Source organism: Schistocerca piceifrons, chromosome 6 (genome assembly GCF_021461385.2).
Source record: "Schistocerca piceifrons isolate TAMUIC-IGC-003096 chromosome 6, iqSchPice1.1, whole genome shotgun sequence".
NCBI lineage: Eukaryota > Metazoa > Arthropoda > Insecta > Orthoptera > Acrididae > Schistocerca > Schistocerca piceifrons.
Genome location: NC_060143.1, coordinates 115,477,458 through 115,498,341, shown reverse-complemented (window position 1 = coordinate 115,498,341; position 20,884 = coordinate 115,477,458). Strand labels below are relative to the sequence as shown.

The 20,884-nt window shown below is 41.6% G+C and overlaps 1 protein-coding gene across 1 annotated transcript in view; it reads left to right on the top strand.

The window, feature by feature from the left end:
- Positions 1 to 20,884, top strand: part of LOC124802846 (vacuolar protein sorting-associated protein 28 homolog) — a 63,801-nt gene that overhangs the window by 15,977 nt on the left and 26,940 nt on the right. The window contains exons 2-3 of the mRNA XM_047263867.1: positions 15,503 to 15,566; positions 19,575 to 19,770. Of these exons, the coding sequence (XP_047119823.1) occupies positions 15,503 to 15,566; positions 19,575 to 19,770 (260 nt within the window). The remainder of the gene's footprint in view (positions 1 to 15,502; positions 15,567 to 19,574; positions 19,771 to 20,884) is intronic.

Below are 20,884 nucleotides of genomic sequence, written 5' to 3'. Positions count from 1 at the left end.
TCCACATCAGGTCAGATTAAAGGGACATTGAAGCAATTAAAGGGGGGAGGGGTGCTAGATTTGTAACCAGTATGTTCAAAGAACATGTGAGTATTATGGAGATGCTTTGGAAACCCGAATGGGAATCCCTGGGGGAAGGTGACATTCTTGGTGAGGAACACTATTGAGAAAATTTAGAGAACTGGCATTTGGAGCTGAAAGCAGAGTAATCCTTCTGCTGCCGACATAAATTTTGCATAAGGCTTACAAAGATAAGACCCAGACTGTCAGATACATCCTATTGTTCAGTCTGGGTGAGCCCTTATGTAATCTATAATGTCAGACTGCAGCCAAAGTTTACTTCATTTCACAATTCTTTTTTGAAACCCTCCCTTCCTATGCCCGCCTTTCCCGTCCTGACCAGGCCACTACTTTTTGTGCCTGTGCTGATTTTTGTTTTAAAATTCTATGTAGTGTCTGGCCTTCTACATAGGTCATTAGGTAAAAGATGTTAATGTTTTTTTTTTTTTCTCCAGGTTGGCTAGTTCATACTATTTTTTCCCAGTGATCAGCCAGTGACAATTCCATATTACATTGACCTTAGACCGAATCTTATGTCTTTGTTTTGAACACGTGAGTGAGAGAGATTGTAGAAGAGTATACCAGAATTAAATATCGTATTTTACCTTTTGAAACAAAATTTTAAACATTTTAGTCACATTCATCTCAATTTGGTAAGGGTGCTTATGACTTCATTGTCGAGCACTCTATACATACAACCTCTCAATAGCATCATGAAGGTCCAGTGTAATGGAGGATAGGACCAGCAACTTGGATGCGAAATAGTTCTATTTTTTTCCAATATCTTTCGCAGTCGTGATGATAATCATCCCCTTCTGGCAACTTGTTTCGTACCATCATGTACATCTATTTTCAGACCCCAGCCAGCCTACGAAAGATTTTATGGTGTTAACAAAAGTATAATTACAATGTACTTCCACAATTGTACATATAAGTTGAACATTGCATAAAGCATTATAAACTATTTCCTTCATGCAATACATGTTTCTACATACCTTAAATGTAACTGTGATCATACAGTTTACCAATGTACATATGAGCAACAAATGTTCATATTTGTTGTTAGAAATCATTACATGAATACAAAATGTTAGACTTCATATGAGTAAACAATACGGTTTTCTTTCAGTCAAATGCAGTGAACTGACATGCTGCTCTGCCCTAGTCACATTGTAACTTCGCAGAGAATGCGACAGCCTCATACATAATTGAAATGTTACTTGCATTATTAGTCACTGGTATCAAACCACTATTAATAGCACAAACCTTCATTACAATTGTTACAATTAATTCAATCATTTACATATTTTTACACAAATAATAGTACATTACACATTGTAATAAAACCAAAGCAACCCACAATATTGCATGCCAAAAGCCAACATCCTCATCTGACAGACTGATGAACTTACTGATGCTGCATTATTTTAGCAGAGTAAGTTTCATCTTATGCTAATTTTATGTTTGTAACTGTAGTCCAGTTATGGTTGTCTTCCTTGTAAATGGAACTGGAGCTGGCTGTGTCTTTCTTGGAAGGGTAGCAACGAGGAAGTAATGAAGGATCACTGTTTGTGAGGGGAGGATGCTGTGTGAATGAAGGGGCTATGTGAACAACAGCGGGAACATAGTGATATGCCGTTAATAATGTATTGTTATCAGTTCATCCTGAAAGGTAATAGCATTAGGAGAAATTTCGCATCTTCTGTCGATGTCTGATGAACTTCTTTCCGCTAAAATAGTTTGCCATGTAAGTAGATCGAGAAGACTGCACAGTTCTGTCCGCCCAATGCTTCGGTCTCTGACTCAGGAATGTTATAGCAGTGTTGATGGAGAATAGCGTCAGCACATCACCCTCGTTACTATTCATATCAACGTGTATTAAAACAAGATGCTGCCTATCCTTCAAAAGGCCTCTTAATTGTTTTCATGAGACTTAATGGATGCTGTTGCAGTTTTCTCATTAGAAAAGACACCACCTGGTGGTACTGAGTATAGCAGCCTCACTGATTTCTTAGTTACAGAATTGGCCACAGCTGCCTCCCACTGCTCCTAGGCATATTTTGATAGTGTGTAATTTGTAGGTCATTATTAATTTTTATTTATTTGTGTTGATCACACAGCTTTTTGAAAAGCTGAATTCTGTATAGAATTACCAGTTTTAGCTATGCAGTAGCCATCTTCAGATTCTCTCTCATTCTGCTGTACTGCAACAAGTAAAAACACGTAAAAATAACACAAGTTCTGGAGGGGAGTTACTACTGATATCCCCCCCAGGGGGCCTACAGTCCCTTTTGTGGGTACATGTGTGGCGCGCACGGGCCCCCAAGCTATTGCATTCGCCTTCCTTTTTCCAGGCTGCATTACCATCCCTGTTCCTCTCCTTCCCTGACCTTGCTCCTTTCTCCCTGCCCCCTTCCCCCTCCTTTGGCTCTTGGTGGACTTTTTTTAATCAACCTGACTATCCTCCCGGCTTTGTTTTGGTATGTGCTATTGTTTAGTTTGCTGTTTCCCCTCTCCCTTTCGGCGTTTTTGGTCTCATTGGAATTTGACTTCCATTTCCAAAGTTTTCTGTTCAGTGTGAGCCATTTGGGGATGAGCTCACAACCTAGTTTCCATTGTGCAGGCTTCTCTCCCCCTCCCCTCCCTTTTCCCCTTGCACCCTGGCCCCCTTCCTGCTAGGTCACCAGCACAGTAGCCAGTCCATGTGGTGGGGCAGTTAAGTACCCACTTGTCTGAGCCCCCTGACAACACAGGGATCACGCTACTAGTACCTGAGCTGTTGATGCCTCGTGTATGCCAAGGAGTCGATGTTCATCACTCTGGAGCATCAGAACTCCCAGCAATGGCTGCCGTGCCAGATGGCCCTTGCTGTGGCTGGGTGGCAAGCCCCTGGTCAGAGTGGATGGTACTAGGGCGGACGCCTCGCACATGAAGCGACGAAACTTTCAACACCCTGGCCATTCTGTAGCCGTCTCTGAGAGTGATAGAAGACATGACACTCCTTTTTCTGATCCTTCGGCCTTCCCATCCCTGGCCACCCCCTAGGAAGAGGGTCAAGCTCGCTGGTTTGGGTTTGAAACCTATCCCTCGGTACGTGGTTTGTACCAGGACAGATGGCGAAAGTTTTGCCACGTCCAAGCCTTTGTTTTTCATGGAAACGATTGAAGATAAGTATGGCGAAGTGGAATCCACGAGTAAAATGCAGTCAGGTTCTTTGCTCGTAAAGACATCTTCTGCTGCCCAATCTGAAGCCCTGCATGCTCGTGACCATCTGGGTGACATCCCAGTCTCCGTCGCACCCCACCAATCTTTGAACTCGGTACAGGGCGTCATTTTCCACCAGGATCTTCTTCTCCAAACTGACGAGGAGCTCCGTGCAAACCTCAAGCGGCGAGGAGTTCGATTTATCCGCTGTGTACAGCGAGGCCCTAAAAACAAAAGCACCGATACAGGTGCAGTTATCCTGGCCTTTGAGGGGATACCCTCCCAGAGAAGGTAAAGGTGATGGTGTATCGGTGTGATGTAAAACCTTACATTCCACCACCGATGAGATGCTTTAAATGCTTACAGTTTGGACACCTCTTCCTGCAGCACCAATGATCGCCTCTGCGGTGACTGTGGTCACCCCCTCCATGAGGCGAGTGCCAGTGCTCCCCCGCCAGTATGCGTAAATTGTAACGCGCAGCACCCTCCATGCTCGCCAGCATGCCCGGTGTATGTGAAAGAATGATGGATTCAAGAGTACAAGACCTTGGATCGACTTACCTACACCGAGGCTTGTTGAAAGTATGACCGGCTCCATCCTGTGCCAATAACTTCAATGTTCGTTTCAGTTACGTCCATTCCCCCTCCTACCCCCTCCTTTTCCCAGTCCTGCCACATTCGCCCCACACCTTCCGCCTCACCCTCACTATCCCACTCCCCCTCCCCAACAGTACCCATACCCACCCCTTCGTGTGCTGCTCCCCCTCCCCTGCCAGAGAAGCACTCCCCTTCTTCTGCAGCCGCCAGTACTGGAGCTCCCTCCTGGGACTCCTCTTCCTGGCACCCCCCTGAAAGGCTATCTGCAGCTCCACATCGGCTGCGCGATACGCGGGCACTAGGCGCCAAGATTGCCAGGTGTAATTTTGTGCCCGACCTCGCTGCAGTCTGCCCTTCTCTTCCTTCACAAAAGAAGCAGAAACACAAGAAGGAGGGCAAAGCCGATGAGCCAACAGTCTGACCCCACCTATATGGACATTACCCCAACCTTATCGGTGATGGATGGCGACTCAGCAGCGTGACTGGCTCCAGTCCGTTCACTTCCCATTTGGACTCCAGCTTGAGAATCCTACAGTGGAATTGTAATTGCTAATTGAGTCACCTCCCAGAGTTGCAGCCCCTTTTTTCCTCCTACTCTTCTGCTTGCATTGCTCTCCAGGAGACTCATTTTGTCAATTCTTAGTCACCCACCCTTCGTGGGTTCCACGCTTTCTGTCGAAACTGAATTGGCCCCTTGCAGGCTTCTTGTGGTGTTTGCACCTTGGTCCGCAAGGACATTGTTAGTAAATGGGTTCCCCTCCATACCACTCTGGAAGCAATTGCTGTTAGGGTCCATCTGGCCACTCCAGTCACGATCTGTTATATTTCCCTACCGCCTGACAGGCTGCCCACATCCCTTGCCCTAACCACACTTCGTTAACAACTCCCTTCTCCTTTCCTGCTTCTAGGGTAATTCCCACAACCCTCGTTGGCTACTACCCTGGGTAGGACTGTTGAAGCTGTTCTGGCAGGGCTTGACCTCTGTCTCCTAAACACTGGCACTCCCACACACTTTAGTATGGCACATGGCACTTTCTCTGCCATTGACCTCTCCATCTGCAGTCCCGGCCTTCTTCCCTCCATTTGTGGGGTGTCCACAGTGACTTATGTGACAGCGATTATTACCCAATTGTTTTGACCTTCTTTCAGTATATATCGTTCCGTCACCCTCCCAGGTTGGCCTTCTCTAAAGCTGATTGGGGTGCTTTCTCCTCTGCTACCATCCCCCCTGTACTACTGCATAATCGTATTGATGAGTCTACACTGACTTTGACTACCACCATTCTTTCCACAACTGTTTCAGCCATCCCTTCTTCCTCGGGTTCCCCCTGTCGGATGATGGTCCCTTGGTGGACTCCAGAAATTGCTGCGGCCATAAAAGACTGCCGCCGTGCTCTTCAACACTTCAAGCAGCACCAAAAGGGTCTTTAAACGATTCTGCACCCGGGCCCATTACCTAATCAAATTTCAGAAACAGATTTTCTGGGAAAGATTTGTGGCTGCCACAGGACTGCACACCCACTCTTCATAAGTCTGGGTGAAACTCGGATGAATTTTTGGCCATCGTCCTCCCACCAGCGTTGCAGGAATTTCTGTGCATGATGTTGTCCTTACCCATCCGGACTTTGTCGCAGAGCATTTTGCTCAACACTTTGCTGAAGCCTATGCATCGACTGAATATCTGCCCATGTTCTTTCTCCTGTAAGAGCACTCGGAATGGCTGCCTTTGTCTTTCGTTTCTCACTGCTTGGAGCCTTATAATACACTATTTAGTGAGTGGTAATTTGCCAATGCCCTCACTCTTTGTCCCGACACGGTGCCTGGACCGGATTTGATACATAACCAAATGCTCCAACACTTATTGGTGGCTGGCCACTGTTGTATATTGATCCTTTTCAACCGTCTGTGGAGTGAGGGGTTATTTCCTACCCAGTGGCAGGAAAGCATTGTTATTCCGGTGCTGAAGCCTGGGAAGCCACCTCTTCAGTTGGATAGCTACCATCCAACTAGCCTTACCAACACCCTCTGCAAGCTCCTTGAATGCCTGGTGAGTCAGCGGCTGTTTTGATCCTTGACTCACGTGACCTTTTGTCATAGACTCAAGGTGGTTTTTGCTGTGGCCGCCCTACGGTGGATAACTTGGTCCACCTGGAGTCTGCTATCCAGTTGGCTTTTGCCCATCGGCAACACCTCATTGTAGTCTTCTTTGACCTGCATAAAGCCTACGACACCACCTGGTGCCACCACATCCTCGCCACCCTTCACGAATGGGGCCTTCGTGGCGCTCTGCCTGTTTTTATCCGTAACTTTTTTCTTGTCACTCTTTCCGGGTCCAAGTTGGTGCCTCCCATAGCACTTCCCATGGGCAAGAAAATGGGGTTCCACAGGGTTCCGTGATGAGTGTCCATCTCTTTCTCAGGGACCGATGACCATGGCAGTCTGGTCCCTTTAATCCCCCAAACCAACCAACCATCTCTTTCTCGTCACCATTAATGGACTGGTGGCGGCTGCTGGGCCAACAGTGTCCCCTTCTTTGTATGCTGACGATTTTTGTATCTATGTCGCTTCCTCCATCATGGGCACTGCAGAATGCCGTCTACAGGGGGCAATCTACCCGATGCAATCTTGGGCTGTCTCCCATGGCTTTAGTTTTCAGTGGCCAAGTCGTATGTCATGCATTTCTGCTGTCGCCGTACAGTCCATCCCCATCCGGACCTGTTCCTCGATGACCAATCCCTCGAGGTGGTGCGCACCCATCACTTCTTGGGTCTGGTCTTCGATGCCCAGTTGACGTGACTCCCTCATCTTCGCCAGCTGAAGAGGACGTGCTGGTTACATCTGAATGTTCTTAGATGTCTGTGCAATATCACCTGGGGTTCAGACCACTCGATTCTCCTGCAATTGTACAAAGCACTGGTCCAGTCTCGTTTAGACTACAGCAGTCCTGTCTATGGTTCTGCATCATCAACATTTCAGATACTAGACCCCTGCCGCCATTGTGGGATACGACTTGCGACTGGTGCCTTTCGGACTAGCCCCGTGATTAGCCTTCTTGCAGAGGCAGGGATTCCACCGCTGATAGTTCTGCACCAACAGCAGCTCAACAGCTGATATCTTATGCACTCTGCATTCGCTGCACCCCAAATCACCCGATTTATGGTCTCCTTTATCCAGACATGGAGATCAACCTCCCGCGGCGGCGGCCATGATGTGGGCTTACCGTGGCTGCCCTCATTCAGTCGCTCTTTTATGAGTTCCAGCACTTCCCTTTACCACCTCTTTTTTCCGCTCACGCACGTACCCCTCCGTGGTGCATCTCTTGGCCACAGCTCTGTCTTGATCTCTCGATCAATTCAAAGGGTTCTGTCCCTCCGGAGGCCCTTCACCACCAGTTCTACTGTCTCCTCAGTTCATTCCAGGGTTCAGAAGTGATTTATACTAATGGCTCGATGGTTGTTAGTCACACGGGGTGTGCTTACATCTACGTGAGACACACGGAACTTTGTTCCTTGCCACTGTAGTGTTTTTAGTGCAAAATTGGTAGCAGTCTTGCGCACACTGGAGCATGTCTGCTTCTGCTCAGGACTGTCCTTGACTATCTGTAGTGACTCCTTGAAAAGTTTGAAAGCTATCGGCCAGTGCTTCCCTTGCCACCTGTTGGTCATAGCTATCCAGTACTCCCTTTCTCTCCTTGATCTATGTGGATGCTCAGTGGTTTTTATTTGGACCTCAGGCCATGTTGGGATTGCTGGCAGTGAACTTGCCAATCGACTGGCTAAATTGACTACTAACGGGCCATCTCTTGCTATTGGCATTCCGGAAATAGACCTTTGCTCGGCATTACTTCATCAGGTTTTGGGACTTTGGAATGCAGAATGGCACACTATTTCTTCGCCAAACAAGCTCAGGGCGATAAAGGATTCTACAATTTTGTGGCGGTCCTCCTTACGGGCCTCTCGTAATGCCTCTGTCATTGTTTGCCGGCTCCACATCGGCCATACTTGACTGACTCACGGTTATCTCGTCCGTTGTGAGGACCCCCCTCCCTGTCGTTGTGGATCAATGTTGACTGTGGTGCACCTCTTACTGGACTGTCCCGATTCAGCTGCCCTGCGATGGACTTATAGCTTTCCTGACTTGCTCCACCTGGCGTTAGCTGACAGTGTCTCAGCGGCTGATCTAGTTTTACGATTTCTTCGTGATGGAGGTTTTTATCGCTTTATTTAAGGGTTGGACCTTCAACCTTATCGATGGGTGGAGGGGATGGCAGGCCGTCTCGCTCCCCTTCCCACCCCCACCCCCCACACCCCCACCCCCTTCACCCCGATTGGACTGGCTTCAACTGGGCTTGGTGGTTCACCCCCATCCTCTGCCTTCCCACTCCTTTCTTTATGGGGTCTGTTTTATATTGAGTGTCTATTATCTTGTCTACCTGTGCTTCTTTCTTCATGCCCCTGTCATTAGTCACTTTCTTTCCATCCTCTCTTCTTCCACCACCTTCTTCCTTCCTTCTCTGTCAATAATTTGTAATTTTATGGCCATTGTAGTTCCCTCTTATAGTGTGAGGTTTCATCGGTTTTAGTTATTCCAAGGTCGGAGGGACTGATGTTCACATAGTTTGGTCCTTTCTCCAATCCAACCAACCAACTATTATCAGCTTTTATTAAAGGAAGATGCTGATCATAAAAAGTCCTGTTACTTTTACATGTTACGACTTGTTGCAGTGTAGCAGAATAAGAGAACTGGTAATTCTATTCAGAAAGCTGTGTTATCAAGATGATTAAATAAAAATTATGTACATCATGACCGCTCTCCATATGCTCATTTTGTGCCAAATTTTGTTATATTTAATCTGTTGCCGATTTCATGGTGAGAAGCATGCTGCACAGATATATGCCACTGTAACCTCTCACTATAAGGAGAGGTTATACCAGACACTGGTAACTGCTAAACTGTCCCTTTGTACACATATTTTCGTAAATGCTTTAGATGGTGATGATGTAATTAATATTCTTACAATAGTAATTTCCTGTGTCTCTTTGTCCTGGTACACATCTTTCAATTGGATGTCCTTAACCTACACCAGTTATGCGACTGAGGAAAGGGGACCTATGCCTTAATGTGGAATCTCCGGTATCTCCTGACCTCATAGAGAGGTGAAGGCAATGTTAAAATGCAGACTGAAAAATCCATGATCTGATTGGGATTCAATCCGACGGCCTCGCAGTCTCCAAGCAAGCACTTTACTGCTAGATCACCAGGTCCAATAATAAGATGCTTTACGATTCACTGCATGAATTGTGGATGGGCCTATTTCATTTAGATGTATATTTAGCCTTTCAGCAGTGATGTCTAGGAAAATTCAGAATAAAAGTCCAGTTATCAGAGATTTTTGTTATCCAAGCACTTTGTGACGTCCGCCTGCTTTATTTCTTTGTTGATAGGCCTCGGTGTTGACGCACTGCATTGTTATACTGGCTGAAAAAGGGGGGGGGGGGGGTGAAAGTTCAACACTGACCACTGTAAATGATGTAGCCGACAGTTGTACATTTGCGTTTCATAGTTCTTTACTTTCACTATTCACAACCCCCCAATATTAGACAATTATATGGCCAGTTCACTATTGGTAAATGTTGATAAGCCTCATTAATAGGTTGCAGGCAAACATCAGCACACTGCTAAAATAGTTTGCTGTTGAACATCTATGAGTAGTAAAAACTCTAACCACACAGTTCAGTTCTTGCAGAATAATACGGTACGTGTGACACTATTTTTCAAATAAATTAAACAGACATTGTCATTAATTGTTCTAAAACATGGCCTATTTGTGTTACAGTTATTCCACTGTTAAGTTGATGCATTGTTGTTGATCTAAGTAAAATGTGTTTCACATCTGACAATCAGCCGTGGACTGACTGTCTTGGGACCAAAAATCGGTCCTTTACATATCCTCACAATAATAGGCACAGAAACTATGCGTTGTTTGATGTTCAAGTTACAGAAATTATAATTAAAACATAACTCATTCAATTAACTGAATATATCGAAAAATGCCTTATTTTTAACAGTTCCTTCTATCACAAAGGTTAGGCCGAATTATTTGTTTAAATAATGAAATTTACTAATATAGTTATACTTTTGAGAAAACCTGGTAATTATTTTGGAATTAAGGGCTGGCTTTGCTAATATGTTTTCAAATAGACCCGAATAAATAATTTAAGAATCCTAGTAGTTCTTCTTCCAAATGTTTATAATTAGTATAGAATTTATATTTGTTTATAAGTCAACAATAGAATCTAAGTCATGAAACAATTACTGATTTCACCCAATAACAAAAGTATTAACTAGGAATGGTCAAAATAAATTAGGAAATTAATTACATACACAAAACTAAGCCAAAATTAGAAACACTGAGGGCCAACCTATCTCTTTTATGGAAATGCAGATTATACTCATGCCTGTTAATGGTAATTAGGCAAAAAGGAAAATCAAATGAATTGGAGGAGGCAGATGGCAAAACAAGAGGAAGTAGAGATCCCAGCTTGCTTCGTCACAACTTGCTAGAGCCAATACATTTTGATGAATAAATTTGACTGCTTGCAGCTGGTTTAAACTTTTATTCAAGAAGTTAAAGTGAATAGTGCACCACACAATACTACTTCATCTACGTAGTGGGACATACCAAAGGCATTCCCATAAGAGGCAAAACCAGATAAGATATTGATGTTGAGCACTGGGGTCTGGAGCGAAGTTGACATAATTCATCCCATAGGTGTTCCATTGGTTTCAGTTTGGAAGTCTGGGCAGACCAGTCCATTTCAGTTATATTATTGTCCACAAACCATTTCCTCACATATGCAGGGGGTAGGCAAAATAATGTGTACACCTGTACTTACTTGGGAATGGTTTACTAATAAGGGGTTGGATCCCCATTTGCTTGTAATACAGCTGCAATTTGTCTTCAAATATTGGGATGTAATGATTGTATAGTCTCCAGTGGAACGTTACGCCATTCTTCGATCAGACCCTCTTCTAATACCTGTAGTGATGAGGGAGGCAGAAATCGCTCCGGAGACTGTGCTCCAATACCACCCACAAGGGTTCGGTAATGTTAAAGTCCAGGGACTGTGCTGGCATGAAAGACACTGCAGTTCACTTGCATACTCCTCATACCACAATTGTACTGTCCTGGCTATGTTTATGGGTGTGTTGTTATCCTGAAATATAGCATCATTGTTGGGAACATCATTTGAATCATGAGATGCACCTGATCACCTAAAATGTTCACATAATCATTGGCTGTAACACGGCCTTTGAGAGTAATGATGGGACAAGCAGAATATCGTGATATGGCTGCCGACAGCATCACACTTCCACCTCCATGCTTAACAGTTGGAATCAAGCAGTCAGGATTGTTGGCTGCTTTTGGCGTTCTCCAGATGTAAACCTGGCCCAGTGTTGGAAGTAATGAAAATATTGACTTGTTGGACTGTATGACGTGTTTCCACTGATCAGCCTCCAGGATTTATGCTCCTGACACCATATTTTGCACTTTTTTGCGTTGGTTGTCGTCACTAATGGTGTCGGTATAGCAGCTCGTCCATGAATATTTGCTTTATGGAGTTTTCGGCGGACGGTGTCGTTAGATACAGGGTCTCGATGATGACTGTTGAGCTCTGCAGTCACTTTAGCCGCCGTAGTTTTGTGTTGTTTTGACACAATTCGTGCTAGCGTACGACGATCTGTCATTTAGTTTCAATTTGTGCCCACTATTACATTTACATGATGATGTCTTTCCATGTTTTGTGTAGGCTGTCATGACTGCTGAAACGGTTGCTCTTGAGACGTTCAATAAGTTGGCGTCTTGGTTACTGATGCTCCAGCTAATTGGCCCCCCGTAATCTGTCCCCTTTGGAACTCTGTTAAGTCTTTCATTGCACGTCAACCTCGGCCTCTGAATGCAAATACAAAGTGTGCACTACTCGTAAACAACCTGCACTGATGCCCAGTCTGTACTTAACATGGGCAGTCCACCGCCACACATGCCTTACCTGTGTTGTTGACCGTCAAACACAATCATCCCATTACTACCACTGTTCACATTATTTTGCCTATGCCCTGTACTGCTTTATGACTGAAAGGATTGCCATGCTGGTACAATCATTCATTGTCTCTTTTTCCCTACTACGTGCAATACACAATGCTGTAAAATGTATTCATATACTTCTGCATTTAGCATTTTATCAAGCACAGATCTGAGGTCATACCCTAATCATTAAAAAAAATCCATATTCTAACATGACAACCTTCATATTCACTGTTGGCACTACACTTGATGATAGGGAATGTTCTCCAGGTATTCGCCAAACCCAAACCCATCCATCAGATTACTGCAGAGTACAGCGTGACCTGACACTCGAGATCACTTGTTTCCAGTCGTTCACTGCCCAGTGGTGTTGCTGTTGACATCACTTAGTGTCGCTTAGCACTGACAACAGAAATATGCGGCTTATGAGAAGTTGCTCATCATTGTACCACATTCTTTGAAACACCCTATGCACAGTCATTGTGCTAGCTGTGCTGCTAGTAGCATTTTGGAAATCATGAGTGATTCCTTCTGTTGATGCCATGTGATTTTTAGAATCACATGCTGCAGTGCTAAACGATCCCAGTCCATCATCACCTGAAGTCTGTCTGGTTTTGGTTTAGCTGTGGTTGTTTCTTTGCATTTCCGCTTCACCATCAGTTAAGCTGGACAGCTTTTGAAGGGTTGAAATGTACCTGATTAATTTGTTACTCAGGTGACACCCAATGACTACTCCACGTTTGAAGTCACTGTTGTTATTGCTTCTCTAACGACAACATATCACTCGCTCCCTACTTTTATACTGGCAGTTCCACCACTTGTGACATCTGGTCATCACTTCTGCATTACATGGATGTGTCCAGATACTTCTGATCATGTAGTATATACTCAGCAAACCTCTCTACGGTTTATAGCAGTGCGTGCTTCTGATTTCATTATGACTTATCCCCCTCGCTGTTCCATTTGTGAATGATATGTGAGAAGAACGAGCATCAGTTAGCTTTTTTATGAGTTCTAATTTTTGAGATTTTTCCCCACCATGGTAATTTGACAAGATGTGTGTGGGAGAAAGTAATATGTTGCCAAACTCTTCTTGGAACATAGTCTCTTGGAATTTTAACAGTAAGTTCCACTTTGTCACATCTCTCTTGTAGTGACTGCCAATGACAGCATCTCCATAATGCTCTTGCATTTACTCAACTAACCCATTAAAAAACACACTGTTCTTCATTGAGTCAGTGTCTTTATTTTTTTCTGTTAACGGTGGTAATGGTGCCAGACTGGCATGCGACACTGAAAATACAAATTAAAAGTCCATTATGTAAGATGCAGCTTCATGAATGAATGAAATTTCCTTAGGATTCTTCCAATGAATTTTAGCTTGCCACCTGCTTTACCTATGAATATCTTTCATGGTTATTCCACCTTGTCACTGTGTTCTGTTACTCTGGTTTTTTAGGGATGTTATTGTTTCCAGTGATTCATCACCAGTAGCTTAACTGAGCAGTAATGGATCTCTTAGCTTATTTATGCCCAGCACATTTATTGAGGTTTAGGATCAACCACCTATTCGGATCATCAATCCTCTGTCTGTCTTGCTGCAATTCAGTACAACCTCTTGACTGTTTATCCTTCCTAGAGACATAAGTATCATCTGCACACAGCCTCACTGAGCATCCAACTTTACCCACTTGCTCATTTATATACTATGGGTGGCAAAAATATGCCACTAAACATTGAGGGGTATTACATGATACTTTGAGAAAAAAATTGAGGGTAGGAATCAATCTCTGGAAGTGTTGCCAGACAATACTACCGTGTGTTGAAGTTACAAGGGGGAAAAAGGGTTGTTACTAGAGAACACCTTTGGTTGGAAGTATTAGTTGAAACATTCATGATTCTGCCATCACTTAGTGGTCTCTGTAGTATTGTCACGCACAGACGTGTTAGACACCATCTGACATGCTGAATGCTGTCGGGTCCATTGCAAGGAGTTTTGACCGTAGCCCATTGGCGTTACGCCTAAAGTTTGCTGCTGAAGGGTTGACCTAGGGACTCAAATATGCTATTAACTCTAGGCAGCATCTCATTCCTATAGCAAAGGTGTAAGGGAACATCTTTGTGGCCAGTATCCACATTCAGTTTTCTCCCAGAGATATACATTTCCACCATTGTTTGCCATTCACCTCCATTTGAGAACAAACAGGTCAGATCATGCACATGAGAATGCGCTGTGACATTTGATTTTTCAGGAGATTTCAACTGCACTAGTGTCATGGTTTACACCATGGGCCCCAACTTTATTGCAGCCTAGGGCTGTGGCCATTGCATCTTGTAGCTGTTTTCAGACATTGGTCAATTCTCCTTTTCCAAGAAATGAATTGTCCAAGCTGCAGCAGGCATGTCATTGAATACAATTTTATATTAATTTCCCAAAATATGTTCTGTCATTGCTGATATCTCTGAGTGGTTTGTAGCACAGCTACTTGCGAGGTCTGGAAGAGTGACTTTGGAACCAGAATATCCTATGTGCATAAGATGTGGTGGTGGTGGTGGTGGTGGTGGTGGTGGTGGTGGTGGTGGTGGTGGTGGTTAATGTTTAACGTCCCGTCGACAACGAGGTCATTAGAGACGGAGCGCAAGCTCCTGTTAGGGAAGGATTGGGAAGGAAATCGGCCGTACCCTGTCAAAGGAACCATCCCGGCATTTGCCTACATAAGATGTCTTGATGAGGTTATTGCAAAGTGAAGCAGCGGCGCACTCTGCAAAATAATACCTGATCGAATGTCCCAGGTCTGTGCCTAAGCTATCAGCTGCAACAGGATATACTTAAGGAAATGAGGGGAAAATTGTATTCAGTGACACCTTTATCATCACATTCAAAGCATAATAAAAAATCAGAGAGATTATAATTTAAAGACATTCTCTCAGAAGAGAGCAGCTTAGAGGTCAATGTGGCTTCTGATGCTGCCATTGTGAGAGGAAGTGAATGAGGGATGAAAATGTTGCATTGTATGATGATTGAATGAGCACTACTTATATCAGTTGGTAGCACAGTTGTAGGGATGAGGCAATTGTCTAAAAGTCAGTTACCATTCAGCAGTGCCCAAGGAATTCTCACCTTAACAGTTTATGGAAAATAAATACTTTCTGGGACTTGTACAAGGTAAAAACTTGTCCTCACAGAGAGGAAAACAATATCTGAATGAATCATTTTTAATGAAAAACTTTGATTACACCAGAAACGATTTCTATGATGCTTCTGTTGAAGAGCATCATATTTGCTTTTGTGGGACAGAAACTAAGCTAATGTGCAGCATTTTGTAATATTAGTGATAATGAGCCACATGCCAAGCTAATTAGTTCAGCAATTATTTTGTATTTTAGTTTATATATAGCTTGTATGGAAGTACAAATTGTCTGTCTCAATATTATAATCCTATGCATCCAGATGATATTTAACTAGCTGTTTGTACAGTTGTGGTGCATGAGGGGTGAAGATTGCAATCATTATGAGAGTTATTTGAAAGTTATACTTCTTGTACATCATTTCAGATTCTGGAAGACCAGAGCTGTATGAAGAGGTTAAGCTGTTCCGAAATGCAAGAGAGAGAGAGAAGTAAGTTCTTTGTACTTTCTTCAAACCAATTTATTTACTAAAAGCTGCCATGAGGTAGCTCCTGTTCTTTTCCTCCTCCTCAGCCTCACAGAGATAGGTCTTTTACACTTCTGTTATAAGACTTGTTTTAAACTTTTGCTGTTACTTGGGCATCTTTGTCCTGTTTCAATATGGTTGGTAACATTTGATGGCTTCTCTGGTGATAATCTTTCAGGTATTTCCTGGAAGCAGACTAATACTCTGGAAATTCATATCTGTTCAGCTTTTAACTAAGAATTAATTTGAAAATTAGAGGAGCTGACTGTACTCTCACAGCGAGAATTAGATGCTTGTTGTTTAAAATCCAGATCTTGAGTTTGAAATGCATTGAAGTTGTTGTTGGGCATTGACAGTATATTTTTAAGTTATTCCTCAAGTTGAAGCATTGTCTTGAAGCAACAGGTAAACTAGTTTCCTCCTCCTCCTCCTCCTCCTCCTACTACTACTACTCAAAGTGCAAGTATCGTATGACAATTAATCTTTTATAGATTGGAATGTACCCAACTTCTATACCTGTCACCAATAACGCAAATGCCACATTTTAGTAGCCATAACGGGTCTTTAAAGGATCGTGGAATATGTTTTATTTTCCAAATTGGGTGGAATAGTCTTGTTATAGTTGTCTAGAGTCATGGCAATTTTGCTGGTGGATGACCGTGTATATTCCTTCTTCTTGTTTTTCCTTATGATTGAAGAGCACATATTATTTGAATCTCCAAGTAATCATTCTTTAAGAAAGTTTTATGATAGTGTTTTATCTTGGCAGGTAAACTCTTCAGTTGCAGGTGCCATGGCTTATACTCCAGGATGGTGCGCACAATAGTGGTTCATAGCCAACTCCTGACATTAGGTGGAGGTCTGTGTGCATTTTTTCTTCTTGTCTACAGATTACCTCTAAATTATCTAGTCTTCATTAGAATTTCCAGAAGTGATACCAGTTTTCTTCCAATCCATGACAAAATTGTATCTGAGAAAGCAGTTGAGTTGTTGCAGAAATTAGAGCAAGTTTTCCCCATGTGCTCGACCTTGCAGTAACATCTCAATTTCCCAAATCATCTTCATTTGGCAGTTCTGTTGTATCTGTCTGTCTTATCTGTGTATAGGACAACTAGGCCTATATATTTGTAATCACAATCTGAGGCACTAGTTGAAAAATTTTGGACATTTTTCTATGGTTACATGTGGAGCAGCTGAATGGGTTGTAAACAGTGTTTGTTAGTTCATGTATCAGAAGCATGCATAACAAAGAGATTAACGTATCAACTTCCACTGCCATAACTTAGTTTAAATTAAGTACTTTACCAAATCTGTTACTGTACATTAAATGCAGCAATATATACGCTTAAGACACATCAGTTAGTTACAGGATTGTTATACAATGCTTAAAAAGATACTTCGCTTATTATTGCCACAATTCTTTAGTGGCACATACCAGAATTAACTTAAAATATATACTGACTCATTATGAATCATTATTTGTTTCATTATTATGTATCTCCAGTACTCAGCAGTGCACTTAAATACTTAACACCTGTATAGCTAATTTTTTATGGCTGTGGTTAGTGATATTTAAAGTTTATAATTTAAACAGCAACCAGCCACAAGTATGGTTTAACAGGGTTTATTTGGATCAAACCATGGTTTCCAATTTCTTACAAATCTATCTTCAAGTGCATGTGACACACTTCATTGTTTTCCTGCTGAGGCCATGTTGTATATCATTATTGATTTGCTACGCTGTGATGGGCAGAAAGTTTTTTGTTCACTATTTGGTAAAGTTTACCAGAGATCTAATTCTTATGACCTCTGTCAAAGTATTCATAAGGTTTAAAGTTATTACAGTGTGAAATGTGTTGAAAAATTATGTGCTGTATGATTCTGTGTGACGAAGCCGCCCTGTGTTTCTGTTGTGAATTTTTAAAATCAACACATTTGCAGATGTAAACTATGCAAGTGCTGTCAAGAACTAAATCTCTGATGAACTTTACCAAATAGTAAAAAAAAGAACTTTACAAGGCCCCAGCGAGGAAACAATGAAACATGTAACAACCATCTGAAGGTGGATTTGTAAGAAATCCAATACTGGTCATGGTTTGATCCAAATAAATATTGCTCAACCATTTCTTTGGCTGGTCGCTATTTCAGTTATAAACTTTTGTAGTATTACAACCATGGTTCTCAAAATGTCAACTTTTGAAAAAATAGCATATAATGACATTAGTTTCACCTGTGTTGTTCATGAAACTCGCCTAAAGACAGTTATTTTAAACTAGTTACTTTGAGAGCACAAAGCTGTCATAATACCTACACCTTGGTTATTTACTTCTGCCACTAAAATGCAATGGGCTTGCGTGAGGAGATGCTAAAAAGTAATCCCTCCAACTTTTTATGTGAAAACTCTCAAAGCTTTTTAAATAAAACAAATGTTATTAACATTCTACATCTTTATTCTTCATGTCTACATATTTATTTCTCCACATAGTCACCCTGGCAATGAACACATTTCTCCCAACGAGAGACTGGTTTGTTGATATTGTCACATAGAATGTTTAAGTGTGTTGATGGAGCTACAATCTCATATCTGCTTGCACTGTTTCATCACTATCAAAGTGAAGTTCTCGACTGTGTTCTTTAAGTTTTGGAAAGAGATAAAAATCGGAAGGGGCCAAGCAGTGGTGTTTTTCTGGGGCAATGCTGGGGGATGCGTACCACTAAACTTTTTCGTCGACAAAGTAATTTTTTTTACGATGTTGAGAACTTGGAAGAGTGGCTAAGATGTATTTCATGGACGTAAAGTTTTTATTTCATTTTTTCATGTTGGTAATTGCAATATGAACGATACCAATACAGTTTTTGGTGGGAAAAGTGATGTCATTAACTGGAAGGTTGATTGGACTCACCTGTTTCATCTGAGGTGTATTATAGGTCAATTGAAGTGTACGATACCATTTTTTTTTTTTTCCCCCAGGAGTTGATGGGAATTGCATGTTTCATTTGAGGTGATGTAAACTGAAGTGTTAGATACCATATTCTCTTGAATGTTTGGGTGTTTCTCAGTATCGCCTGCTTCATTTGAGCTGGAGTCAACTGAAGAGTCCGATACTGTTTTTTTGTTGTTCGACATGTTGATTTCGTCGTAGCTAAAAGCAGATGGTTGGTATCCTATGCTTCTGTAATAAGTAATTTTCGCTGCATTATATCAAATGTCGGAGTACCCTCAAACTTTTTTTTTCAGAAAAAAAGCACTGGGGCCAAGTCAGGACTGTATGGAGAATGAATGATAACAGTGAACCAAAATCATTGGATTGTTGCAGACATCGCAGTGTTTGTGTATGATCTGGCCTTTTCTTGCTGAAGAGGGTGCTCAAATTTGTAACTCAATTACGGCATGTTGTTTCTTGTACATGGAAATCATTGCCTTACACACCGTTATTTTACACGCAAGAATTCAGAATCCTGTTGTGGCAGAGGGCTGCAAGTATGTTGGCATGAAGAATAAAGATGAAGAATGTTAACAACATTTGTGTTGTTTAAAAAGCTGTAAGAATTTTCACATAAAAAATTTGGGGGCAGTACTTTCAGCCCACCCTCCTAAAGAATGCACTAAGTTAGGTTGAAATAAAAAATCACATTTCTGAGCCTTTAAAATTTTAAAATGTGTTATATTTCATCCGGATCTACTGATTTGTCTAATCAAGCACATTCAAAACTTAGTTCTTTTCACTGGATCACTGTGAGAGATTCTTGTTGCTTAAACCAGCAATGCATTTTATATGGAGCTTGTTCCTCTCATGTTGTATACATTTTTCATGATACAGGGAAAACTTTTGTAGCTAATCAAAATAGAGATTATAAATGAATGGCTCTATATAATCTGTTGATGAAATGAGGTTACATGATTCAACAATATTATATTATTTTCTTCTTTCCCGTATTAGTTTTATATTGTTGTAATAAATATTTTTGCAGGTATGATAATATGGCTGACTTGTATGCTGTGGTAAATACTTTGCAACATCTGGAAAAAGCCTATATACGTGACTGTGTAACACCAAAAGAATACACAGCAGCTTGTTCAAAGTTGCTTGTTCAGTATAAAGCAGCTTTTAAGCAAGTGCAAGGGGATGAGTTTCCTACAATTGAATCATTTGTACGGAAATATCGTGTGAGTGCTTATTTCAGTTTATCAGCTTTTTTCTGTTCCTAAGGATATTCTAGTTATTGATTGACTGTAGAAATCTAGTTTGTGTTATGGGTTTGCTAATAAACCTCTCATAGGCGAACCCAAGTCTCTAACATTGCAACTTAGCCAATTAAAGCAATAAAATAACTTAAGGTCATGTGTGATATTCGGATCAATATCAATAGACTTTTGAATCAATATCGATAGATATTTGAATAGAAATGAAAGATAAATTTTTAAAGTAAGTTCCGGAAAGATTGTGTGAATCAGAAACAGTCATTTGTGGAAAATAAGATTTTATTTATTTGTTTATTTATTGTCTGTTAACAAATACAAGGATTTGTGTACATATTTTACACTTCCTGTCATAATGTTCTGCAAACAATTACAAACGATAAACATTTCAAAGCAGCTTTCACTTGAGTCTTTCAAATTTTTTGGCAGTTCATTTATAAAATTTGATCCCCTTGTAATAGGCGTTGTTGCCTGCACTTTTTGCGTTATGTCTTTCCAGATGATAATCATAGTCTTCTCCAGTATTGTAAATGTACACATCTCTATTTAGACTAGTACACTGCTTGTATTTTAAAATTGGCTGAACACTTTTACAAACGTATATTGATGTAAATGTTAGTAGATTCTTACTTTTGAAAAATCCTAAGTGAAATGTCCAGTTCCTTTTATTTGTTGAAATTTGTGGTTAAAGATTGTACTTTGTTGAAATCATTCTTATTCATTCAGTTATTTGCTGGCTGAAGTCTTTTAGCAGTTGTCCAAGCTTTTGACTGTTTGCATTATTACAATGCTTTTCTGTAGCTGATAAATGATAAATAGTTCTTTTGTTACACTGTTCTTTGATTATTTTTTATAACAACCAGCACCATGGTTGATCTTTTATTTCTGAATCTCATTTCATGCTATGATATCTCAGCTTGTCTAGTATTAAAGTTACTAACATAGTCTCTGTACACTTCACCCAGCAGGAGAATATTCAGTTTCTATTATTGTTCTAATTCGTTCCCTATTAGTAACAAATGTATTATGTTCTTGTTTTGTTTTTCCTAACAATGTCTGGTTATACAATATCTGTCTTCTT